The following is a 27,713-nucleotide window of genomic DNA, read 5'->3' on the forward strand; positions in this document are numbered from 1 at the left end:
TCCCATCTACACTCAGCACACTGTGGTAAGACAGGAGGGGTAAACCTCAATAGGCCACCATTCAAACAGGGAAGAATGTAGACGGTACCTAGCAGTTTTTGATTCACAGCAATTCTGAAATCCAGCCAGGCCTTCATGACCAGTTTCTTGGACTTCAGAGGCAGGGATTTAGACCCAGTTCTGCTATGTGCACATAGTTCCCCTAAGCATTGTTCTCTGTGATTCTCAATTCTATACCCTTGTACCTAGGCTTTGCTCTTTTGCTTCCTGACCTTAGAGTTGTACCCACACTATTTTTGCCCAAGTTGGCTGAGTGGCTATAAAAATGTGTGACCTTTCTGTATATCAAATATAATTCACCATTAGACCAAACAAACCACATATAAATTCTTTTGAGATGTTCTCTGCTTTAGGCTGTAAATTAGGATGTTGCTTAATATTCTTAGAATCCCTTTGTGTGCTGTGCTGGGCTATGAAACACTACCTTTTAGGATGTGGTAGTGGTAATGCATACATGTAATCCCCAGCACTTAGGCAGTTGAAGCAAAAGGATCATGAGATGGAGGCCAGCCTTGGCTATATAGCAAGTTCAAGGCCAGCTTAGACTACATAATAACACCCTGTCCCACACACACACACAAAAGTTACCTTACCTTAGGATTTTGCTATTCTTTCTCTCTCTCTCTCTTTCTCTCTCTCATTCTCTCGCTCTCTCACTCTCTCATTTTTTTTTAAGACAAGGTCTCACTATGCAGTTCAGGCAGGCCTTGAACTCACTATGTAGCCCAGGATGGCCTCAAACTCATGGCAATCCTTGTGCCTCAGCCTCCTGAAGGCTGGAACTACAAACCTAGCACTATTCTCTTATAAAGGGGTTTTGTAACCATTGCTTTATAGCTATATTTTTTTTGTGGCACCCTGGAATTGACCTTCATCCTGAATTTGTACCTTATTTTGAGAATTTTTTGCCACCTGAACAAAGTGTCCTAGGCCCTTATATTTCTTAAAATATGACTTCAAAAAAAAAAAAAGTTTTCTGTTTGTCTCCTCTCTGTCTTGCTATACCTTATCTATATACCATTAAAAGAAACCACTGATCACTTTCAGCATTCTGCCTGGAAATTTCCTTAGCCAGAAACACAAGTTCATTAGATTCTTTTTCTGTCTAAAATTGCTGCAGGAGATAGCCTTGTTAATTTTGCTGACCATGTAGCCTGGGTCTCTTGTCTCCTGTTTCCTTACTAATCTCCTGACCCCACCCAACAGTCTACTTGGCACCCCTCCAGTCCCTGCCTGCTGCTTTTAAGTTTTTATTTCTTCAGTACCTCTCTTGAAGATTCTAATTTTAGTTGTTACTATGTAACAGATCATCCCAAAACTTACAGGTTTAAAACTATTTATTTCTTGGCAATCAGAGCTGAGAGCCAAGAAAAACTCATCTCTGTACCACACAGAATCTGGGGGTTTGACTGGTTCAGAGAATCCAAGGTGGTAGAACAGCTAGGGACTGGTTAGGACTGTCTGTCTCCCACGTGATCTCCCTTACAAGTGATCATCTTATTTAGGTAGCAGCTGGCTTTGAAGAGGACAGAGCTTCTAAGACCTCTTAAGTATTAAGCTCCTTTAGAAGCCCTAAGTCTCACTTTGTCACATACAGTGTGTGAGAAAAGGCAGGCTATGCGCAGAGAGAAGGGAAATTGACTCCAACTGTTTATGGTAAGAGTGGTGAAACAGAAATGCCACAGGGCTTGTGGGACAGGAGGGACTATTACAGCTGACTTTGAGAAAATTCAACAAGGTACCAATTTTAAAATAAGTTCCAGTTTGGCTTATATCATTCCATTCAATATATTATACGGTGAGATATAAATCAAAATCTGAAGTGTAAATAACTTATCAAATATATCTGACTGCCTGCCTTGCAAGCACAAGGTCCCGAGTTTGATCCCCAGTACCAAAAAAACAAAGCAAAACAAAACAAATATATCTGACTGGTCTAGGTAAAAATGTTAGTTAATATATTTGATAAGAATGCCTGAATCTTGAAAATGTGAACAGTTTTTCATTCAACACAAAGTGGCAGCTCTGTCATTCTGAATTATAGGTCCATTTTGGTACTGGGTAAACTCAGCAGTAATAGTTTTGTTCTGCATCTTAAAATAAATTGATAGTGATTAACACCTAAGATATATTTTACATGCACCTATGAAAAGCATTGTTTTATACATATGACTCCCTTTAAGCTTTACATCTATGCTATGACTTAATTACTTTTATCATCATCATTTGACAAATCAAGAAACTGATTTTTTCCCCAAAAGGTTAAGAAAACTGAAAATCTGTTATGCAGTATAAATGCAACTATAAATGGTATACTACTAATATCCTGCATTTCCATACTAACTTTTAATTTAAAAATGCTATTTAAATTGTATTTTAAAACAATAAAACTGAGGCATAAAATTTCACACTCTCTCCTGCTTCAGCTTCTTCTCCCTAGACTGTTGAGATGTTACTCTCTCTTCCATCCTCTTCAGAAAAATGCCAGAATGTCCCGAACTCAGCATTTCAGATTTACATAGCTTCAGTCACAGATAGCTCTGGTGTTTTAAAACCTCTGGAGCCTTGCCAATAAACTATGCTTCAGAAATTTCTTCATATCTGCCTCAAAATATATCTGTTTAGTGACTGTTCCTACTATTAGAAACCTGAGAGAGTTTGTCCCTTCAAACCTCAAGACTAAGGATTTATACCAACATCTTAGTTAACGCCCTGATTTATGACCACATCCTACTTGACCAGATAAGGATGGAGCCAGAACCAGTCCTTACCCCAAGGGTGCCCAAAGGCCCTGGCAATGCCACTTCCTCCTGGGAATGGCCCCAGTTAGAACTTCCTTGGGTATTTCTACAGGCGTTCTCTTCCCCCTAAATCTCTGTCAGGCAGATCTTTCCCAGCCTCCCTTTGTTCTCCTTGATGATGACAGTTTTTAGCACCATTCTTTCTGGAGCACTCAGATTAAAATAAAATAGGTCTTACTTCTGCCACTTTGGCAGTGTGGAAACAATTCTACTGGCAACTTTTAAACCAACTTTTTTTTTCCTTCTTCCTTCCTTCCTTGCTTTCTTTGCCTCATATATTTTTGGGTACTGGGAACTGAACCCCAGGGCACATGCTAAGCACGCACTATCACCCACCTACGTCCTCAGCCCCTAAAACCAACTTTCTCTATATTTAAATTGAGCTCTTTAACACTTTTGAACCCTTTAAGCAAGGCTACAATCAACAAAATAACATTTTTAAACTGCAAAATTTCCTCTCAAAAAGTTCAGATTTCATTCTTTTTCTTTTATTTAATGAAGTTCTTCATTGGATCTTTTCCTATCTTGAGGCATTCTTCCAATCATCTGCATATTCTCAGAAGATTCCTGGTGATATTAAAATAACTTCATCTGATATTTTCAGGAGTTTATGGGCGCCTGCTGCATGCAAAGTATAGGACCAAGAGCTATGAGAGATTCAGGGGAATGTAAACTCCACAAAATAGGCTTGAAATTTTGCTTTTAGCCAAAATGCTTTGACATTAACTTTTATGTTTTTTGAGCCTTTGTGAATCTAATTTGACGACATTCAATGAAATTGTGCTATGGTGATAAGAAGGTTAATAATAACCATGTATTGTATATGATCCTGTACTACAGGGAAGAATGGGAAATAGATGAAAAAAGTAGAGTGCCAATATGGTGAAAGATAAATTGAGACTCTGGGCTGTTAAAACACAAAAATTAATCTGTGTTACTATATCCATGTGGATATTATTTCCTTCTGTGTCCTCAAGGATGCTTATATAGTCTGATGTTAGAGATGGGACCTGAGCACAAATAACTGATGAAAGGCCGCAAAGAAAATCCCAGGCTTATGAGAGTCTGTTACATATAAATCACTCTCTAAACCAAACAAGGGCACGAGCTCACCTGCCTTTCCCCCTTTTGACCCTTATGGGATGTTAACTGTTGTTCAGAGTACGTAATACAAAAAGTAAGCAATGTGCAAAAAGAAGTAGTCTCTGCCTCCTCTGTACCTTTTACTACTTTCCCATGTTTTCCCAAGCAGTGAATTTAAAAGCAGAAGAAAATGATGTTTTATATTACTACATTGAACTCATAAGATAATAATGATATATTTCTAGTTGTGGACAAATACCCAAGAGCAGCAGTGATTCTTTACTTCTACCTTCTGATCAGTGATGTACCGCTTTAGCAGACTGCACCACTGGTGACTAATACAGTCCTGTTTACCCAGCTTGAAATCAAGCTCATTATAATCATTGCTCATAGAATATTCCCAAAGCTCCCTTTAGCCTGTATCCTATTCTTCAACTAAGCCATACCATCACCGTCAGACAAGCATGTTTATTTACCGTATAGCTTTTCTTTCAGCTTCATCTCCATTTCCTCTCTTACATTCAGGCCTTTGGAAATTTACATCACTCTTTAATTTCACTGGAATTCTCCTTTCCCCCACAGTTGCTCATTATGGTCTTGATATGTTGTACATAGTTTGTTGTTAATACACATTTGCTTCTCAGTGTGAGCTACCTAATTCCCTCACTTTCTGCACATGCCTGGGCCCACAACTTCATTTACTCGCCCGCAATTCCTCACCGACTCTGGCTGCTCTGTTGCAGGTCACACCTCTTTGACAAAGTCCTCCTCTGCAAAGTCCTACCTGTGTCCCCTTACTCTCTACCCTCATGGACACCCTTCTCTGTTCTCACTTGCTGCAGCTGGCTTCCTTTCTCCGTAGGCACATGTATACCCATTTTCCCTTTTCTCCAGTCTGCCCTTTCCTTTGTTATCTAATATCTTTCTGTAAAACAAATTTGAGCATATCTATAACTCTTCTTAAACATTTTAGTTGACAATAAGACAATCCAAACAGCCTGGCCTTTTACGAAACTTCCTCTATTGTCAAGTCCTCTATAATTCTGGCTAGCTCTTCCTCCCATCCTGATCCACCCCCCAATATTCCCTTGCTCCACCTGTACTCAGTTTCTGAACACTCCTTGATGGTACTCCGAGACATCCCCTGCTGCTTCTACTTAGCTGTGATCTATTCAGATGTCCCTGCTCCCTCCTTTCTGCCCCCTAGTGCCTGCCCCATCCTTCCACAGCTTATTGGTGTCCGTTATAATCATCTTTTTTATAATCAGCCCCTTAGACCAGACTCAGATTTACTTGATGGTAAGGCCAGGTCTTGTCCATTTTTTGTTTTTCAAGTACCCATCACAGTGTTTGGAACTAAAAACCTTTAGTATGAGAATGAGTAAACATCAAGGAAGTTATGTAGTGGATTTTAGAAAGGTATCTATTGAATGGTTTAAATACAAAAAAACCTCTTGATTCTTTTTTTTCCTTTTTTTAGCTTTTTTATTTTATGAAAATATAAAACAAAATTTCATTAAAAATATATTGAGCTAAATCCCCAGCCCTGTTGTTTCTTTTTTGTAAGAATCTTTTTGGTTTTGTGTCTTGTACTCTTAGTAACTATTTTAAAGATCACAGTACACAGTGTATTGTATTGACTATTGTTATTCTCTTAAGAAAACTCTGATTCTTAAAAAAACTAAGCTTATGTAAATAGGGAAGGGTGGAGAGAGTGAAGGGCGCACAGGTAATAGGGAAACAATAAGAACCAAGATACATCATGTACAGGTACAAGCACCCAATAATAAATGTAAACGTATTGTATACCTAAAATGTACCACTAAAAGAACTTAGAAAAAAAAACTAAGCTTCGTTTATCCAGAAAATTGGTTTATGTTAGAGAAAGTAAATATTATTATCTTAGGGTTCAAATTATCATCAAAATGGATTATGACCAAATTGACACAGCATTACTAAGAAAAACACCCACTTATACTGTAATACATATGTTGGTTTTATTGGAGAACTAAAGAAGGAAAAGCTTTTGTGTATGCTTTTCCTAGAAAATTAAGGACCCGATTTATTTTATTTGAAGACCTGGATATCTGGTAATTTTTATTTTTCTATGCATGCCTAGAAAAGACCACAGTAAAATTAAAATTTCAAGTATTATGCCAAGATTGTTAATCATATTACACAAGTAAATGTTCTATGCTTTTCATAATATAAAATTTATTATACATTTTAGTCCTTATTAACACTTTCAGTTTCTCACACCAGAGAAACTATTCAGTATTTATACATGTGTGTCCTATTTATTTCACTTAAGAGTATCGCCTCAATGGGAGGGGTAGGGGAAAGGAAAGAAGGAAATGGAATTAATATGAGAAAATGGAAAAATGGATACAAAATCTTTGTAAATAGGGAGGGATGGAGGGGTTGAAGGGAGGGCTGGGCAAAAGTGAAAAATAAGAACCAAGAGAGACTATGTAAAGGTGCTAATTTCCAATGATGAATGTCATTATATTGTATACCTAAAATGTACCAATGATTAGAATGAATAATCGATAATGCAAAATAGGAAGAAGAGGTCCAAAGGGGTAGGGGTAGTGGGAGGGGCAGGGGAAAGGAAAGAAGGGAAGGGAAAAAATGATGAGAAATGGAAAAAATGGAAATAAAGTCTTTGTAAATAGGGAAGGGTGGAGGGTGTGAAGGGAGGGCTAGGAATGGGGAAAAAATAAGAACCAAGATGCATTATGTAAAGGTACAATTCCCAAAGAGAAATGTAATTGTGTTGTATACCTACAATGTACCAATAAAAGAATTTAAGAAAAAAAAATTTATTGGCCCCCTTGTCCTGACATTTGAAAAGGAATGGTAGAGGTGGTATACATAAAAGCTATAGTGGTTTGTTTTGTTCTATATTTTATCCCAATTAATTGAAAAAACAAAACAGGGACCAGGGGTTCCACCGCCTGCCTCTCAAGCACAAGGTTCCAAGTTCGATCCCCGGTACCAAAAAAAATAAAAAACAACTTAGGGTCTTAAATTTCATTTTTACTATGTCAGATTTATTGTAAAGTAACATAAACCTCACAGTAGATACTACATGTCACACACAAGTTTGTCTTGAATCCATTCCATACCTATACCTAAGAAAAACAAGTTGTCTTTGCATTCAATTTATTGATCATCTATAGTCCAGTGACATTCATTAAATATTTAAGACTGATTATAATGTTGTATAGCATCTCTTTATTGTGTTCAGTGGTAGGTATAAAAATAATTTATTTGGGGCTAGGACTGTAGCATTGGGCTTCATCTCCAGCACTGCAAAAAAAAAATTTTAAATTGGTCAACTTGCAAAATAAAACTAGATTCTCTCTATAAATATCAAATATTGTAATGACCAGTATATTCAAAAGGAAGTAGAAAATATGTGAGTTTTAGTCTCGTAGGCAACAACTTTTTTTTTTGTGGAACCAGAGATCAAACTCAGGACCTTGCGATTGCCAGGCAGGTGCGGCACCACTGAGCTACATCCCTGGTTGGCAACAACTTTTTAAAAGTATGGATAGTTCACTAATATTCAGAAAAAGTGAACTTCCTAATATAGCTTCATATGTTTCTTTACTAATTATTTTGTGAATGATTGCTAGTTTATATAACTATTTCTCTTAATCGTGGCAAGGAAAGATTGAAAATGAGTAACATTTTAAATTTTGTATATATATTTTTTTTTTTTGGTACTGGGGATTGAACTCGGGTCCTTGTGCTTGCAGGGCAGGTGGCATAACCACTGAGCTAAATCCCCAACCCATAAATTTTGTATATTACAAACACAAAATATCAAGGAAATTGTTCAAAAGTAATGATTCATCTTCTCCTACCAGACACTTAAAGAAAATTAAATAGAGAAAAGAATTGTTTTTTGTTAAAGTGTTTGATTTCATGTATAGTTAGTAAGTTCTAAGTTAATTCTTTTATTCAACAGATTTTTATAAAGTGACTTAATACACTGTATTTTTGTACTTGCCAGGAACTAATTCCAGAGTTCTACTACCTGCCAGAGATGTTTGTCAACAGTAATGGATATCACTTTGGCATCAGAGAAGATGAAGTAGTGGTAAATGATGTTGATCTTCCCCCTTGGGCAAAAAAACCTGAAGACTTTGTACGAATCAACAGGATGGTAAGAGAAATTTTATTTTTGCTTGAGCAATCATCAGAAAGTTAAATTATTCTAAAGGTTTACTTTATTTTTAACTATTACAAATTGCCACTTGACATCTATAAATACACAGTTAAGATTTAAGAAAAAAAGACCAAAAGCATTATTTTTCTGGTCTTCTGACAGCATTCATTGTTGTAGAGTGGATTTCCTTTCCTGCAGACTAATCAAGGAGTGATAATTCAGTTATGTTTGCTCCCTTAGGAGAAGGCAATCAGATGAGCATCTGTTGACTAATACAGCATATTCTGAAGTGCTTAAAATTAAAGCCTGTTCCTTATTCTTACTACTATAACAGTACACCTTCATACTTTTCTCATAAAAATACTCAAAGCAGGAAAATAATTACATTTGAAGAATATTTATATATATAGGAAATTTAAGCTTGAGGTAATAAGCTACCTTATTATGTTAATATGCTTAACTGTGAGAGAACATCCATGTTGTAAACATTCTTTTTAATCTGTGTGACAGATGTCTTCATGTTCAAGTAAGAAATGTGTAAATAGAATGTTTTCAAGTGGGAATTTTGTATAATTCAATATATTTTTATCCATGAAGGAGATTTTAATCTCAATGTGATTATGGTACATGGAAATGAACCACTTTACAAAGCATCCTCTCTAGTGTACTATTGTTCTTGGTCATTTGAGGAATTAGCTCAATAAAATCAATGACCTGAAATATATCTCTAACCCTGTTTTGCTCACTCCTAAGGTTTTCCAACTGACTCATAAATCTATTTTATTTTGTTTTTATAATTTATTTTTAATCTGAATCCAAATAAGTTCTACACATTGGGGTTCACATATCCCTTAATCCTCTTTGTTGTAAGAGCTTTGATATAATTCACCCCCTGAAAATTTAAAAAAAATCATTGAATTTTAGCCTGTTTACAGTTTTGTTCAACTATCACCATAATCAATTATAGACCATTTTTGTCACCCGATAAGAAACTCCAGTCCCATAACATCTCACCCTATTTTCCCCAACTTCCCCATCCCCCACCAGCCCCGAACAACCATCATCTAATTTCTATCTCTACTTTCTCTTTTGAATCTATTTTCTCCTTTTAATCTCTCTGCCTACTATGGATATCTTATATAAACAGAATTATACAATATGTGGTTCCTACTCCCCCCAGTATTGTGTGACATTTTTCTGGACTTCACTGTGACTTACGTTCCCCCTCTACTTTGGAGCTATATTTCCTGTCTCTTAAGAAATAGCTTTCTTTAATATACTTTATTTTACAAAGTTGTTGCTGATGTAATAAAAGCACCATACAGATAATCTGTAATCCAATTTTTACCCTTTGAAGGAATATCATGTATTACATAAATTTTGTGTATGTTCCCCTCTTATTTCACAATTTATAAAATGACACTTTCAGATACAGCATATAAAGTTATTTCATACTATCAGTTTGAATAGATTATTGCTCCAGTTTATATTTTTAATGTGAAAAATTTATAGTGAAAATCTGTAGTTACTGTTAGACCTGGTCATCTATTACCACCCTATCCTTCCATACTTGAATGTTGACAAAAATAGCAGTGTAAAGATACTAGGTCTTCAAATTCACCCCAGATGCTAACCACCTATGACTTTCTCTCAGCCACATCTTTCCATTGTATCTCCAGAGCCTAAAACCATGCCTGTGCCTGTTACATAGTACTTGGTCAGTAAACATTTGCTGGGTGAATTAATGAATAAAATCTATTGGAGTAGTATTCTCATTGTTTTCAGCAGATAGTCTACTTTGTCCAAGCAAGTCAAAATGAATGTTCCCCTTCACTTGTGCAAAGTAGCCAAAATTTGTTGCACCACAGTTTTTGTCACTCATGCAATTGAACAGAAGTTCTTATGTGTCAGTCAGTCACTAGGGTACACACTTGATTTTTTTAAAGCATTTGTAAGGTATCCCCATTTTACAGACAAAAAGCATGAGAAGCAGAAGTGTTCAATAATTTACTCAGGACAATAAAGCTAGTAAATGGCAGAGCCCAGATTCAAGTACAGAAAAAAAAATTTAACCTCCAAAACATACCCTTTCTGTTATACCAGTTGCATCTGATTTTATCTCTTCTTTATGAAATTCTTTGAGATTTATAATTGTCAACTTATGACTATCAATGAAAATTTTATATATTTCCTTTTTTTAACATTATGCAGGCTATTAATGAAGATACTTCACAAATAAAGACTCCAAGTTCACTAGCCTTAGACATTACAGAAAAATAAATCAGTTTTCTTTATTATCTACTGAACATCTCACATTATTAATTTGTTAGTTTTTATAGAAAACCAAACTGCTTATGTACTAAGAAATGTGTGTGACATTTTTTAGACTTCTGAATATGCAGCAATGTAGACAAAATGCATAGAGGGCTTGTGTTGCTTCCTGGTTCCAGGATGAAGCCACATTTCCTACTAGGAGCATATTCTCAGTAGTATCTGTTGCATGAAGTGTATAGATATAAAAAACTAAAAAGTTTAGAAAGCTTAGAATGAGAGAAGGATTTACTGTGATACAGAGAAAGGACCTATGTTGTAAAAAATTGGGGAAGTGACCTCCTATGAATACCATCCATTACATCATACTTTAAATATCTGGAAGAGGGTTAAATTAGCAAAATTCTATTGTGAAAAACAGGAACACATGCCTTTTGCATTTCCAGCAACAGGCATCCGCCCAAGATCAGTTTTTCATTAAAATGGTTTAAGTAGAGATTCCTTATATTGGAAAAAAGTTATTGGAAAGTGTGTTCCCTTCAATTTTTCCAACAACCACCTTTTGGATACAAGGTTGGTCTATGAAGTCCAAAATGATCTTGAACTCCCTATCCTCCTGCCCCAGCTTCCTAAGTGCTGGGATCACAGACATGTGCTGCCAATAGAAGACCTCAGGCAGAACAGGAGTAATTAAGGGTTTTAGGTAATATTCAATTATAATAAATTAATTATTGCTGCAAACAGAGAAGGCATGGGCAAAAATGCTGTTTCAAAATAGGAACACAGGAGTAGGGAGACGCTGCCTGCTCTGTAAATGACCTCAATGGCAACAGGTGGGAGGATTGCTTGCTATGAGCACATCTGCACTGATGTCTCAGGGTGCAGAAGTAGAAAGAAGGGGACTTGGTGACGGGTCAGATGTCCCAGATTAGTTCACAGAAAAATAATATATCCACTCTAGAATTGGACTTCACATTCTTCCTTCTTATTATCCTTTTTCCCCCTGGCTTACTTTGTCTTCCCAGCCATTCTGATGATTGATTAACTTGACTAAGAAACATGACAAAACGGGGCTTTAAAGAAAAATTGGCCTTCAGCAAATGGTGCTGAAAAGGTTACATATCTGTATGCAGAAAAGTGGGGAACCTTAGTCTTTACCTCACTTTATATAAAAAAAAAACTCTAAATGGATCATAGACTTAAATGTAAAACTTAAGACGTAAAAATTCTAGAAGGAAACATATAGGAAACAGTCTTTGTGTTCCTAGGTTAGGCAAAGATGTCTTAGATATGACCACAAAAGCATAAACTCGGGCCAGGGATTTAGCTCAGTGGTTCCGCCACTTGCCTCACAAGCACAAGGACCCGAGTTTGATCCTTGGTACCAAAAAAAAAAAAGCATAAACTCAACTTTATTAAAACTCCTCTTCTTTGAACAGTGCTGTTCAGAAAATTAAAAGACAAGCCACAGCCTGAGGAAAACATTTTTTACATATCTAATAAAAGACTAGGATCTATAAACATATGAAGAGGACTCCAAAGCAAAAAATAGGAAAACAGTATGTACAGAATTAATTTCTAAAAAGCAAAGGCAAAAGAATCTCCAATAAAAATGATATATAGTACATTAAAAATAAGTACATTAAAATAAGTACATTAAAAGACATGTCACATCAAAAATTGATCCACAAAAATCGGGCATGGTAGCAGATGCCTGTAATCCCAGCACTCAGGAGGCTGACGCAAGAGGCTTGTGAGCTTAGCCTTGGCTATAGTGAGTTCAAGGCCAGTTTGCATTACAAAGCAAGAACCTATCTCAAAATACCTCCCGGCAAAATTGACCTTTAAATCAAACTCAATAAGACACCATTACACCTTAGAATTACTTAATAAAAAAAAACAAAGAAAAATCTGACATTCTAAGCACTGATAGTGAGAGTGCACAGAAACTGAGACTCACATGTCCTGCTGGCAGAAAACAATTCATCAGCTTCTTGCCATACAAACTACCAATCCTGTTGCCCAGTATTGACCCAAGCAAAATGAAAATTTATGCTCATATGAGAAGATGAATGTTTATAGTGGCTGTGTTCATTTTCATCAAAAACCAGAAATATTCCTCACCTAGTGAATCAGTGAACAAACTGAGACATTTACACAAGAGAACACCAGCTGGCAACAAAAAGGAACAGAGTACTGATACATGGAACACAGTCATTTTCTTGCTATCGTATAGATGATGTCAAAACAGTCTCAACAGCTTTTTAAATGTATTATTTATCGCACACAATGTACTTGGTTTTGGTGTACAAATCAAATGCCTTTTAGTACATTTACAAAAATATATGACTATCACCACAGCCTAATTTTAGAAAATTTCCATCATCTCAAAAAGATTTCATGCCCAATGCCAGCTCCAAGCAACCACTAATTTACTTTTTTATTTCCATAGAGTTGCCTTTGCTGGACATTTCATATAAAAATATTGTGCAATATGAATTTTTTCATCTTCAGTATCTTTTACTTAGCTTGCATTTTGAGATCCTTCCATGTTGCAGCATGTATCAGTAATTTGTTTTACTTTATGTGCAGTAGTATTCCTTTGTAGGGATGTCACATTTTGTTAATTTATTTGTCAGTGAACATCCTACTTGTGTCCACTACTTGGCTATTATGATTAATATTGCTGTGAACATTCACATGCAAGTTTTTATGTGAATGTAGGTTTTCATTTCTTAAGGGTATACTTCTAGGAATGGGATTGCTGACTCATATAATAAATTTATGTCTTAATTTTTTTAAAAACTGCCAAAGTATTTTACAAAGTGATTGTGTCATCATACATTCCCACCCACAGTGTATGACAGTTCCAATTCCTCCATACCCTCACCACCACTAATTTTTACCTGTTTTTTTAAAATTACAGCCATTCTAATGGGTGTGAAGTAATATCTTGTTACAACTTTAATTTACGTTTCTCTAGTGACTAGTGACATTGAACATTTCTTTATGTATTTATTATATGTTAAAGCATTTTAGGTATAGTTTAGTAAAACAGTAAGTCATTATAGACACAAACTTTGTATTCTCCATTCATCTAAGAAATATGTATGCTCCCAGAATAAATAATTTTATTGCTCATAGGAATAATTTAAATAGAAAAGACAATCATACTTCAAAAAACAAATCCCCAGGGCACCATCACACCTAGAATTATTTGAATGTAGGGAAAGCTAACAATTATTATTGATGAGAAACTGAAAAATAATTAGTGTTAATATAAACTAAACAAGGATGATCATACATTCTTGACTAAGTTGGAGAAAAATTACAATATTTGGTTTTGAGTAATATACAGGGTAGTAATGCAACTAAATAAATTTGTCAGGTAAATAAAGTTTCTATGTTCTCTATATGAGATTTTTTTGAGCAGTCTTATGGATAAAATTTATTGCCACCTATACAAAGAGTGAAACTGAATTCTCTAAAAAAATCAAGTGTATTATCCATTATTATTCTGTGAAGTGGTGGAATTCTGTATCCGCTCTTTTTCTGTTTTCTTCTTCGGATTGTCAGCTGTTATCACAACTCCCCTTCAGGGCCCTCAGCCATACTGATTACATTTTGCTGCATATCCCTTCCAGATTGCAAAACCAGGTAACCCATTTTATGATGAATAAAGACCAATTAAGGTCTAAGCAAGGCCCTGGAGGAAGTGTGAACATTGTAGCTCTGGGAAAAAAAAAATTTGTAGCTCTACTAGAGACTTCAGCTCGTACTGGGGCTTCATTGGCCATTGGCCAGTAGATCCCAGATTTGGGATTATATCCTGAAAGATAAAGTGACAAAACCTTGCCCTTGTTTAGTAAATGAAATGTTACAATAGGTAGTACACAATTCACACCTTTTTCTACCTACATCCATCTACTGGCTGCCTGGGGCACTCTTCTCTCCTGGCATAGCTGCTGACATTTTTCTCCTCTACTTTCCTCAATCCAAAAGTTAACTGCTGACAACTGCTGCAAAACCGGAACCGATACCCTAATCCTAGTTACTTTACCCCATATGGTATTCCTGAGTCACCCAGTATGAAAGCTGATCAAGATAAAATAACAGTGCTTGTGAACTATGACTTGTTTTGAGTGTTTATTCTTTGCCAGACACTATGCTAGAACCTCAGGTGCATCATTCTTACTAATCTTCCAAAAGAATCTTCTGAGATAAATATTAACCTGAAACCCAGCAAGGTAAAATTTTCCAGATCCAGGAGAGATAAGTAATGGCCAGAGAAGCAGTGGAGATGGAGTGGGAAAGAAAAGGGAAAGATGGGGGAAGGAGAAGGGAAGGAGGTCACAAGCCAGTTCCTTGGGATGAGCAGAACAAAAGAGATGAGTGGTAGGTGACCCTAGGCCAGTAGTGTGGTCCAGGACAGTGGCTATTCAGACTTGATCTGTGGTCCCCGTTTCTACTTTTGTCATCTGCCAGCCTCATCCTATAAGGTCACGTTTCCAGCCAGAAAAGGCTTAGCTTAGTACTGAGAAAGTTCCATTTCCTTCTGCCCAGCTGGTATGAAAGGAGGGCATATCCTGACCTCTAGAAATGGAAGAAAAGACATCCACTGTTATTCTAGCCTTTGGAAACACAGGATCTGAAATGGGCCTTTTATTTGAATGAGCAGGCCAAAGTCCAGAAAGCTAATGGCTCTTATAAGGTTTAAACCCAAATGCTTTCTAATGTATTGTGCCTGGCATCACAGTTAAACACTGAGTGTAACTCACATGTATAGTCTTTAAAACTCCACCTACATTTTCAATTAAAGTGGCTTTATAGATTGATTCCCAAGACCAAAACAAGATTAGCATAATACTGTTTCTACCACAATATGTTCTGACCACAAAATTATAAAGGGACATTGCAATATAACCTTTTGATATTTGCCAAACAGGGCATAGGTACCCTCCAAATACTTCACTGTGACTCAGACTTACACTTCAGTTCATCATCCATGGCACTCTGCCTGACTCATTATTCATATGATCATCATGTAGGTTTTAAGAAAACTTCTGAGATATCTGATTCTCACAGTTCCATATCATTTGAGATTTAAGGAGAGCTTTAACAGATTGTTCATTGAAAGGAACAGCCTGAGAAATGGTATAAAACCATAAAGAGAGTTTAAATTCTCAAACACATTCTCCATCTTACTTTAACCAAATGTAAAATACATTTGAATGTAAATTTTGAATAACAAATTATTTTTATTTTTAATTTTTCAGAGTACTTCTGTTGAATATAAATTATGTATAACAAATAATTTACTTCCAGTACTAATTTACTTCCAGTACTTATACCAGTTCAAGGACTGACTTTTGTTTGTATACCTCCTGTCGATTGTATCTTGTCTTTTTACCAGCTGGAGTGCTGCTGAGCAGTCTTTAAGGAATAGAGCCTTGAATATAGCTTGGTGAAGTTACTGTTGCTCAAAGACTTGTTCTCGCAATTCAGAAGAATTAAGTTTTACCATTAAAATATTAGAGATAGGTGCTTGTCTATTTCTGAAATTATCATAAAGCATTTTAGAAATGAATAGTACATTTTTATAAGTAATGAATTCCAAATTGTACTTATGAAGAAATGAAAAAAACAAATTCCTATCATCTTAGTGAATCTGGAAAGACTTGTGAACTAAATCTTTACTACATGAAGTAGAAGACTTTACAACAAATGCTGCATATTTAGGGAAATTAAATTTTCCCAGTCTTTGCTTTGCATCCCCTGGAATCAGGGCCAGGTTAAATAGATTATATGGACACAGGTGGCTTGACAAGTGTTTCTTCTTTCTGTCTTCTTCTCCGGATGCTCCTTAAAGGAACTCTGAAAACAGAGAAAGCTCTCTTGTATGTCAAGATCCCATCTCTGTGCAGCCATTGTTTGCTTCAGAATCAGAGCCCAGGGACAGACCCACAGTGCTACCTCTGGGAAATGCTGAACAGCAGAGCTGTGAAAAGACATCTCATCAAATGTGGCTGTGTCTCTACAGCTTCTCCTCTCAATCTTTTATTGCTTTCTTCCAGCTTAAAGTTCTCCTTCATAGAACCTTTTCATAGTTTACCCTGCTCTAGCTTTTGGTCAGTTTTTCCTTCCTACTGATGGGGAATGATCGTAGATGCAGAAATGATGTCAGACATCTATATTAAAACTAGTGAATTTAACCAGTGATCTGCATATTTTTAATTTGTTGCTGAAGGAATATTTATCTGGTGTAGATTTCTATAATATACAAATCCTAGGCACTAATAAAAACAGATGTGTTTAAATTTTCCATAGATTCTATGACTGTAACCTTCATTTTTTAAAATATTGTTTTGTAACATTAAAAATTTCTAACTTTATATTGGCTAGTTTTTCATGTAGGATTTACTCTTATAAAATAGATTTCAAGAAAATGTGCTATAGTATATTTTTAATTTGGATTGAGATTATCTTTAGTTTTTTAAAATAGCTCTTTGTAATGAGCCTTAAGGATAAAATGAAAATGTCATATATCCCAAAGAAATGACATTCACAGTGGTGAAAAGCCTTCATCACTTTGTATGGATTAGTATTCAGTACCCATGAGCATCCCCTCTTTTCTTCATTCAAACTGTCATTAAGAAATTCAAAGCAAAGAAGACAAAATAATATTATAAATGTGATGATCTCACTGATTACATGCTTGGCTTCATTATACCATGCAGGTGATTGAACAGGTATTTGATAGATTGATAGCAGCCTTTACTTGTCTACCAACTAATTTCCTTCTCATACTTTAAAAAAAATTAAATATTACTTTGATTTTTTAAATGATGCATTTCTTTTAGTCCATTGTTGATATTGTTGTTGTTGTTGCTGAAGTTATGGACAGCAACACACCTAACTAGTTACTTGTTTATGCTTTATAAATACAGTAACAAGAATTATGTCACTTGAAGAGTTGTGAAATTTTAAATTTTGTCTCATTTGAAAACCTAGAAAAGTGATATAGTCATTTTTAGTAGACATTTATAAATTCTAAATGCATTGAACTTATACATTAAGAATTGCCTTAATTTATCCACAGAAAGCTGGGTTGATTATGACTGACTTACTCATGAAACATTAATAAAGCATTGTGTTCAGTTCTAACATGATTATAATCTGACCTCCTGACAAAGAACAGAAATAGAAAGTATCTCTGATAACATTACCCTAATGCTGGGTTCATCAATCATAATCTACCCTCTTTTAAATTTGTTTTAGAAAAAAGGCCTCCACGGATGTATGCTGATAATTTCATCCAGCTGCAGGGCATTCACAGTGCACTGAGGCACAGGAATCTGAGTCTTAGTGTTTGTTTTTCTTTTACCATATCATATCCTTTGCAGAATTTTTGTATTATAAAGAAAAATCTCTTATTATAGGTAGAAATTTGAATTTGGAACATATTCTACTAAAAAAAAAATAGCTACAGTGTGCTTTAAAAAGAACACTAATGTTGTTCAATGTGACAAATAACTATTAAGGGCCCAGGCATTGTTTTTCATGTTTGCAGTATATCAGTGAACAAAGATCCCTCATTAAGCTCACTTTCAGTCAAGACAAACAAACAGTAAACAATAAATAAAAAAAGTCTGGTGAGTTTAAAGGTGATCAATGCTATGGTAAAAAGAAGTGTAGTGCAAGGTAAGGGGACCAGGAGTATGGAGGCAGTGGCCTAGGACTGCCTACCTGTGAAGATGAGATCTGACCTGAGACTGTGAGGGAGAGAGCCAAGTGACTCTTGGAAAGGCACCCTTGCTGGCAGAGGGAACATCTGGAGCACAGGTCCTATGGCAGATCTATATGCTTGGCAAGGAAGCCCATGACAAATGTGAAATGAGCAAGTGACATACACTATAGTAGAAGCCTGGGTGGTATTGGAGGCTCATGGCACAGAACTTGAAGATCAACATAAGCATAAGCACTTTGCCTTTTTTACCCCAAGTAAAGAATCGTCACAGTGTTTTAGCAGAAGTGACATCATTGTATATTTTGAAAGAATTACTCCAGGTGCAGAGTTGAAAATGAATGGCCAAGGCATAGGATAGAAACAGGGATCTGTCTGGAGGTACTGTTAGAAGTGATTGTGTTCTGGACGATGGGGTAACAGTGAAGGTAGTAAGAAATTAATCCACTCTGGGTATGTATTAAAATTAGTGCCTATAGCAGTGATAGCAAACCTTTTACAGATGAGTGCCTAAATTACAACCCAAAACCCACATCGCAAAGTGGAAACACAACTCATGCATTAACATCTTTTGTCTTAAAAGAAAAACACAGTACCATGCTTGCCATAGGTTTGCCACCACTGGCCTATAGTCTCCATCTATGGCTTCCTGCCAGTTACCTTTTTCTGTCAGATTTCTTTACTTTTATAGAGGGAGAAAAAGGGTGTAGCATGATTGTGCACAGGGGTGTTGCTAGTACAACAGAGATAGATCCACTTCATTTCGGTAAGTTCTGCTGGATGAGAGAGTGATATTTAGTGCCATTTTCAACTTGGCATGCTGAAAAAAAATTCTAAGCAGCAGAAAAAGCCAAGCCAACATATATACCCCCACTAGGCAGATCTTTTTGAGGACGTAGAATACTTATTTATATGTTCAGTGATCATTTATTTGGGCAGGAGAGAGATTAGATTCTATTCACTTTATGTTTCAATAGGGTGTTCTTCCTGAGATCAGAGATTGTGTCTTGTGTATCACAGCATTCCCAAGGCCATGAACACTTCCTTGTGCTCCATGTTAGATGGATGGATGATGGATGGATGGATGTTTTCCTTATTTGAATCCCTATCCTCCTATGTCCTTACAGTTTATCTCCTCACTGGAATCTTGATTGTCACCAAGTCAAGGAAGCCTTCCCTGGCCACCTGCTATAAATTAAAATCACCTCCTCCAGCCAGACATACTTCTTAACTTCTCATTTTGCTTTCCCCTTTTCCTTTATATTTATTACCTTTTGACATGCTCTATATCAGTGGTGCCAAACCTATGACACACATGTTATTTCTTTTTCTTTGAAGACAAAAGATGTAATGTATGAGTTGTGTTTTCTAAATTAAAACCTCAGTATTCAGATTTAATTGCAGTGTTGGCACTTTGTGATAAATAGTGGCTTTAAGGTTGCAGTTTGGACACTCATCTATAAAAGGTTCACCATCACTGCTCTATATCTTACTAATTATCTTGGTTTTCATTGTCAGCTCTCTGGCAGAAATTTTGATTTCCTTTGTTTGATCCCATAATCCTACAATCCAGAGGAGAGTCTGGTACATAACAGATAGTATTTGTTGAATGAATGAGCTTCTTCCCTTAACCCACTCAGTTGTCCTAGTATTTCTTTTATTTCTTCCTCTATAACCATCCTATCTTTTATATTGTTTTATTTAATTATAATTATAACTAATTATAATTATTTATTGAACAGTTACTTTTCAGTGATAGTGATGGGGATTACAAAATAGCCATTAGATATGGTTGCTATCTTCACAAAGCTTGCTGTAGCTGAGGACACAGTATTGCACATTTGAAACAGTGAAGTGCTAATTGATAATAAGTCAATTCCTTTAAAAATATAGCACTTTACAGTTTATATAAATTGATTTCACCAGTAAGTTTATACACATTATCTTACTTCATTAGGTGACAAGAAGATGTTTATGAACAATATTGAAGAAATTCACAGTAGTGAAAACAAGTGTGAACAAGAGAACTCAGGAAACAAACACTGGGCCTGAATAACAAGGATAAGCGTGACTTCAGAAATTACAAGAAAATGAAATGTTTTCGGGTTATGGGGAAAAGAGCAGCAGAGGTTCAGAGGTCATACCAGGGGCTATGTGCCCAAGCACTGTGATGTTCTGTGCTCCTGGAGCCGAGGATGTGGATCAGGAAGCCATGAGATACAGCAGGGGATAGAGGACCAAAGTTTGAAAGGCCCAGGTCAAGTGGGACTGATGGTAATTGTGTACCTAGGAGGAGCCTTGGGAGGTGTGAAATGGAGTGTGGCAGTGTGAGTGTGATGGCTGCAGAAGTCTGCTCCACCAGCAGAGTACAATGGATCAGATTAGAGAAAGTGGTCAAAATCTATTGAATTGGCCCATTGGAGGGCAATGAAGGTTGAGAAATAATCTTGTATATTGTATATCCAGCAATCAAATAATGGCATAATCTAAGACTCTCCCCCAGATAAACATTGAAACAGTTGTTTCTTTATTTAAAACAATTGAAAAATTGAAGTTGTGACAGCAGTAGCTGGTATAGATACAACAGAGGTGGGACTTTGGTTTTCTCATTTTCTGTTAGAATATATGCAAATCTGAATAATTTTTTCATTACCAAAAGTGGGATTTTTGAGGTAATAAGAGTAAAGAATGGAAACTATTTTTGCTGTTGTTTGGAAGACATAGGAATTTAATAATAAATAATAAAAGAATCAAGGAAGAGCCGGGCGTGGTGGTGCATACCTGTAATCCCAGCACTCAGGAGGCTGAGGCAAAAGAATCATAGTGAGTTCAAGGCCAGCCTGAACTACATAGGACTACCTTGTCTCAAAACAAAGAAACAAACAAACAAAAACAAAAGAATTAAGGAATAAAAATTATTTCCTCTCATTAATTTCAGTAACCTATTTTCCTTTTCTGTAAATTTCGAGAGGCTTTATCCCAAACCTATTAGAGCAAAAATTCTCTACCATCTAATACCCATGGGACAAAATGGAAATTAGAATTAGGTAAGTACTATCCATCTAAGAGATATTCTCTCTGATTTTAATATCACTCTTTATTTCCTTCCTTCCAGATCCCCAGGGTAGAGTTATGGACTAGGAATTGGTTTATCTAGGCTTAAAGCAATTGCTTCTGCTTTTAGATATGCATGTAGATGGTAAAGAAAGCTATTAAGACTATTATAACACTATTAGCTTAGTAATCAAGTATTTCTTTATATTTTTCTGATAGTGTTGTACTAAAATCTTCTTTCAAAGTCCAGAGTAGATTCCTGCATGAAAAAACAGTTCTGAAAAGAAGGAATAAGAAGGTATCATGTATTTACTAACAGATGAATACAGTTTATACTACAGCAAAGAGGCCTGGTTTAGGGCTTTGTTTTTAGATAGATTTTTACACTTTAATTATATGGAAGCAAATATTAAATTCTGAGACAGGCATTTGACTTAGAACATACTTAACTTTTAAATGTTCTAAACTGGATTTTTTTTTCTTTCTGCACAGTGACCAGCAAGACAGAAAATCTATAAGACATTGTTTAGCTTCCTATCTCTCCTTTTTGTCATTTAATTTTATAACTAAAAAAGAAAAACTTTACAAAATTATTTAACTAAAATTCTCAATTGATTAACCATGTTGGCTCCATATATAAACTAGAATAAATATTTACAGATATAATAAATACTTCCAAGTTTAATTAAATGTTACTATGAAAACCATGAACTAATAAGTTTTAAAACTGAGATAAAATGGATAAATACTGAACAAAATATAAAAATGCCAAAATTGAGACTTAAAGAAATTTTCCCATTCCTTCAGAAAATCCAAGGCCCATATCATTTTTAAGGTGAATTCTGTCAAGTTTTCAAGAGATAATGAATTCATTTGTTTATGCAGGTTGTCCCCCAAATCATGGAAAGCCACCCAGTTCATTGTGAGGCTAATGGGATCTTGATTCCAAAAGTACTTAAAGAGAGGAAAAAAGAAAGGACCAATTTTATCTATGACTACAATATAAAAATTCTAAGCAATGTATCATCAGTGTATTGAATGTGTGTGTGTGTGTGTGTGTGTGTGTGTGTGTGTGTGTGTTTGAAAGTGGAATTTAACCCTTTAGGATCAGGAAAACAAGGATGTTCATATCATCATTACTATTATATATAGTTGCTAAGGTTGAGAACAATGTTATAAAAAATATAAACTACAGGTATAAATAATAAGTTTTCTAGAAACAAAATCAACTTATAGAAAACAATAGCATTTTTCTACATGATCTGTAACCAAGTGTAAAATGTAACTTTTAAAGGCATCAAAATTTATGAACTGAGAATAAACTTAACCAGGATCACAAGCAATTAAATTTTTATGGAGAAACCTTGAATTTTTTAAACTTCAATATAAGACACAAGAAATGATCTGTATAGATATTTCAGAACCTTGGATGAGAAAACCTGATATTAGTGTTGTTACCAGTTTGGGGGTACTGGAGTCTCCTTCCAGAGGTGGTTTCTAGGTCCTTTCTGTCCTGAGCAAAGAATTGGTCAAGACAAGCACAAAGGTAGGAAAAAAAACAGGCTCTGCAGAGCAAATTTAGGCCAAGTAGAAGTAGGAAAAGAAGTAGAGCATGAGCGTGGACCACTGTGCAGGAGAAAACATAGTGGCAAAGAGCTCAATGTGGGCTGTCCCTTTTTGTATCGCCCACTCCTCAGGCTGATGTCAGGTCTAGACCATCCTGTCAAAAAGCTGCTGAAATTCTTGTGAGAACTTCCATGTGCAGGCCTCTGGGAATTGTTGTGTGCATGTGTCCTGGGGTTTTGTAAAGAGCAGGTTGTACATGCTTTTTCAGCCAGTCTGCCACCCCCTATTCTCCTGCCTCAGTATTCTCAAATTAATTTATGAATTGATAGACATACCAACCATGTTATTCTGAAATATCTATAACTTACTATAAAAGTTACAGGGAAAAATAATGGTGTGTGAATAGCCTAGTTAATCTTTTTTTTTTTTTTTTTTTTGGTATGGGGGTCAAATTCGTGACCTTGCGCTTGCAAGACAGGCGGCGAAACCACTGAGCTAAATCTCTGGCTAGCCTAGTTAATCTTAAACAAAGAAGAGTACTATATCAGGTGGACATACACATATCTAGATAGATAAACACACCTAAGAAAATGAAAAAAAAAGAAGGAAAGAATGAGGGAGGGAAAGGAGAAAAACATGAGCAGATGGGGTTTTTTCCAGGTATATTATCATATATTATCTATAAATAAAAGCAGTTTTATCATTTCAAATATGTTATTGCAAATATATAATCACACACTAAACATAACATCACACACCACTGAGGAAAAGGAATGTTTATTTAATAGCTCATATTGGAAAAACTCACTATGTAACAAAATAACACTGGATGTTTGTCTAATACCATATATGAATGAAAGTGGATTCTAGGTGGATTAAAGACTAAAATGTGAAAAAACATAAATGGAAAGCCAATTTGTGAAAATAGAAATCTATCTTTGTAACATCAAATAACATCCGTTTTTTAAAAAATTATCCAATTGCCAGGCATGGTGGTGTACAATATTCAGGAAGCTGAGGCAGGAGGATCACAGGTCCAAGGTCAGCCTGGGCAACTCAGTGAGACCTGTCTCTTTTTTAAAAGGGGGTGGTGGGTGGGGTGGGAGGCTGGGAATATAGCCCAGTGGTAGTACTCCTAAAATCATTACCCTTTTTAAATCAATAAGAAGTTGAGGCTGAATGAATACAGTAAAATGAGAGTCATAGTGGGCCATGCATTGTCCCTCCATGCTGCATGGTCTGAACAAGACTCTATTCACCTGTCAGAATACCTCTAAGAAATTTCTGGAGGCTTCTTAGGAAGGAGAAGAGGCCCTTTTTCTCTAATTCTTTATAGAACCTCCCAGCCAGCCGTTGACTCTTAGTAATTTATATAGTTTCTCACTAGCTAGCAAATATTCCAAATTGCCTGCTGATTCCCAAATTCTCTTAATAGCTGAGTTAACTCACAAAAGGAAGGCATTCCTTCCTAGTTATCTTATAAGTAAAACATTAAAAGACAAGGAAAGAAATGTATATCAAGTTTCTTATTGTTTAATTTCAAACTAATGTTTAACAATTGGAAATGAAATTGTTGGAAAACAGCATTAAAATAGGTATTTTAAATTATCGTTTTTGGGCCGGGGATTTAGCTCAGTGGCACCGTGCCTGCCTCACAAGTGCAAGGTCCTGAGTTTGATCTCCGGTACCAATAAATAAATAAATATAATATCTTTCTTTTAAACATAGGTATGTTTTATAAAACATCTATTTAATATTAAAATTCATACTGAATACAGAGCCAAGAGAATGTTAAACATTTTAGAAAGTGAAAATTTTCATTTTGGTTCGTGCCTTATTAAAGGTGGTATTTTGCCATTTCCAAGAACTGAAGATCTAAATCAAATAAATATAAGAACTGAAATCAAAAAGAATGTTAAAGAGGATATTCTCCTTATTTATAGAGTATTTCACAGTAGAAAAAAAAGGGCGCTTTGCTAAGTTTGAACGGTTTCCCATTTTTTTTCTTGAACCATTTCAGGCCCTAGAAAGCGAATTTGTTTCTTGCCAACTCCATCAGTGGATCGACCTCATATTTGGCTACAAACAGCGAGGACCAGAAGCAGTTCGTGCTCTGAATGTTTTCCACTACTTGACCTATGAAGGCTCTGTGAACCTGGATAGTATCACTGATCCTGTACTCAGAGAGGTAGGTGTAAAGTCCCATATTGTTCCAGAAATTTCTGGCATCTCTCAAACACAAATTTGACATTTTATCTCTTCTTGTATAAGTTTCCTTTCACTACAACTCTTTACTACATGTAGATTTCAAGCTCTTGACAAGTATTGAAAAATGAATATATGTCAGAAACAAGTAACAAGGCCAATACATTGTGTATTTTTTATTGCAGACATTTTAATGCACCTGTATATCTTTATTTTACTTCAGAATTTCATTAAAATATTTTATGCATTATGTGTGCTATTAATGAGTGAAACTTAGTTGAATATTTCAATGTGAGTATTTCACAATGTGGATTTTCTTTTTAAATAAAAGCAAAGTTGCAACCTTCTAAATAGAATATTTTTGAAAAACCAGTTAAGTAGATCCAGTCATAGTATTTTATACCCATATTCTCAACCTAAAATGCTAACAGTTGGAAATTATATACTATAGTATGTGTATAAGTATTTTAATGAAACTATCCATATAAAGTATTATTTAAATTACCTCCATGTTGCATGAAATGATTTTAGATAGATGGGAAGAGTGAAGATGCAACAGCTGCTGCCAAAGTGTTGCTCCAAGGAAGCTGTTTCCCAGTATTTCCTCCTATCCTATCTCTGCCATCTGCTATATTTAATACAAATCATCATTTCTACATCTCCAGGCAGTGAAAAGCTTTTTGTAATTTTTAATTTTAGAGGTAAAAATGTGCAGATTTGAGATTGAAGTTCTACTAAAAAATTTGTATGCATGAAGTTATTTCTTGTATACCTCCATAAAGCCAAAATGACTCCTTTGTATAGTTCCACATAGAAAAGAGGGAAGGCGAAGGAAGAGCCTCATGATCACAGATCTTTCAGAGAATACATTGCAGAGATGTACTTAGAGGCAATCTTGTACCATATCACATACACAAATAAATGGAATTAGAGGATGAATGAATGAGAGAAAAGCCAGGTATTATGAAATTGGTTGGTGAAATAAGGAATTTTCTCTACAAACCTGTATTCTTACCTTGCTTTAATGTCCCAGGTTGTATATAAATTGGACTCAGATTATTTGGCAGGAGATAATTCTTAGTTTAACTTTTATAACTACCTTTGCCTATGATATGCCTGTTATGTAAATTCCTACAGACAAAATTCTTTTAGAATCAAAAAGAAAAAATAATAATTGAAATCGCTCATACTTCTATGAAATAAATGAAAGAATAGAAAGAAATTGGAATTAGAATTGAGATCTCAAAAGAATTGAGATCTCACGTAAATATAGTATATATTATGCAATCATAAAAATGTCTGCTTCTGCAAAATACCACACCATGCCTTGTATTCCTAAAATATTCATAGGCCTGAATCATCAAACTGTAGGACTTCCTAATGAAATATTACATGAAAATGTATATTTTCTAATTGTTTTGTTGGGTAGGAGTGATTCAACCACGTATTTGCTTTTTATATACATGGTCTGAACAATACGTGATGACACCTCATTACCTCATAGTGATGTAGACTGCCTCATGCTAGCTAGGGTACCTTACCTCAAGGCTCTGTCTCCTTCCAGCATTCTCGTTCTGGACTTGTAATTGGTGGATACTGAGGTCCCATTAGAGATTCTCAGAACCATTCTATGAGATATTGCTCTGCCTCCACAAACCTTTGCTCGCATTCCTGACCCTGTCAGTTTTTGGAATACCAGATGTGAGGGACCACACACCTGGAATATGATTAACTTCCTTCTTCCAGCCAGTTCCATAACATGCCAGCAGAGATGTCTCCTCTGACTGCAAGGGCCTATGTCCACTCAAATTTGCTTAGGAAGATACTTCATGTCCTCGAGGCCAGAAGATGACCATGTAATATGGTGTAAACATAACAAATGAAATGATTTTAAGGAATATGACTTAATCCCTCTCTCCCACTCCCCACCTTTACTCCCTCTGATGTGTTCCCTTTAACATACTTCTTCTGATACATTTCCCTTAATGTTAATGTCAATTAATCAGTAAAACCTGACATATTCTTCTGGAAAACTTCTGGAGTATCCTTGAAAAATGTGCAGGATGAGAAACTATATGCATCCTAGAGCTAGCTGAATGTAGTCAAATTATTTAATCTCACTCTTCCTCCATTGCTTTATCCATAAAGAGGCTTTGATACATGTGATTCCCAGTCTAAAAGCAGTTAGCATCTACTGTCACAAGAAAGAAGCCTGTGGTAAGTGAAATGAAGTATAAGATATTCACTATGTATTTATGCCCCTTTGCCCCCTACCTGCGCCTTACCCCTATGAGTAAACTTTCTGGGAGGCAGAATACCATTTTTAAAAGGCAGTGTTGGATTCCTGGAGATCTTCACTGCTGTACCATGACTTGAGAGTGCTGATCTCCATTTGAATGATGGAATACGGGTTCATGGAAAAAGCAGCTCAAAATGTTAACCCTTGTGCTGAAGATGTAGCTCAGTGGTAGAGTGCTTGCCTAGCATACATAAGGCCTGAGTTGGATCCTCAACACCTCAAAAATAGGTTAGCCCTTCTCTTGAGCTTAATACGTTCCTTCTATCTGTAATGGTTATCTTAGAATTTTTTAAAATGCAAAATTTGCAGCAAGGAAGGCTAGTTAAAGTTATATCAAATTTCAACTAGCATAAGGAAAATGAGTTTTTTCATGCTTAACTATTGACTTAAAAAAGAAATGTTTAATATGAATATCTGCATATGTCTTTTAAAACATTTTTTTCTACAATCTGC

The 27,713-nt window shown here is 35.6% G+C and overlaps 1 protein-coding gene across 8 annotated transcripts in view; it reads left to right on the forward strand.

Annotated features, from left to right (window-relative positions):
• The window catches only part of Nbea (neurobeachin), a 702,149-nt gene that overhangs the window by 625,023 nt on the left and 49,413 nt on the right, over window positions 1-27,713 (forward strand). For all 8 annotated transcript variants that reach the window (XM_004854743.3, XM_087199596.1, XM_013075842.3 and 5 more), the window contains 2 exons: window positions 7,966-8,118; window positions 24,777-24,944. In XM_004854743.3, the coding sequence (XP_004854800.1) occupies window positions 7,966-8,118; window positions 24,777-24,944 (321 nt within the window). The remainder of the gene's footprint in view (window positions 1-7,965; window positions 8,119-24,776; window positions 24,945-27,713) is intronic.

Source organism: Heterocephalus glaber, unplaced genomic scaffold (assembly GCF_053883595.1).
Source record: "Heterocephalus glaber isolate CG9 unplaced genomic scaffold, H.glaber_assembly_v1.0 deba00001720, whole genome shotgun sequence".
In the NCBI taxonomy this organism is placed as follows: Eukaryota; Metazoa; Chordata; class Mammalia; order Rodentia; family Bathyergidae; genus Heterocephalus; species Heterocephalus glaber.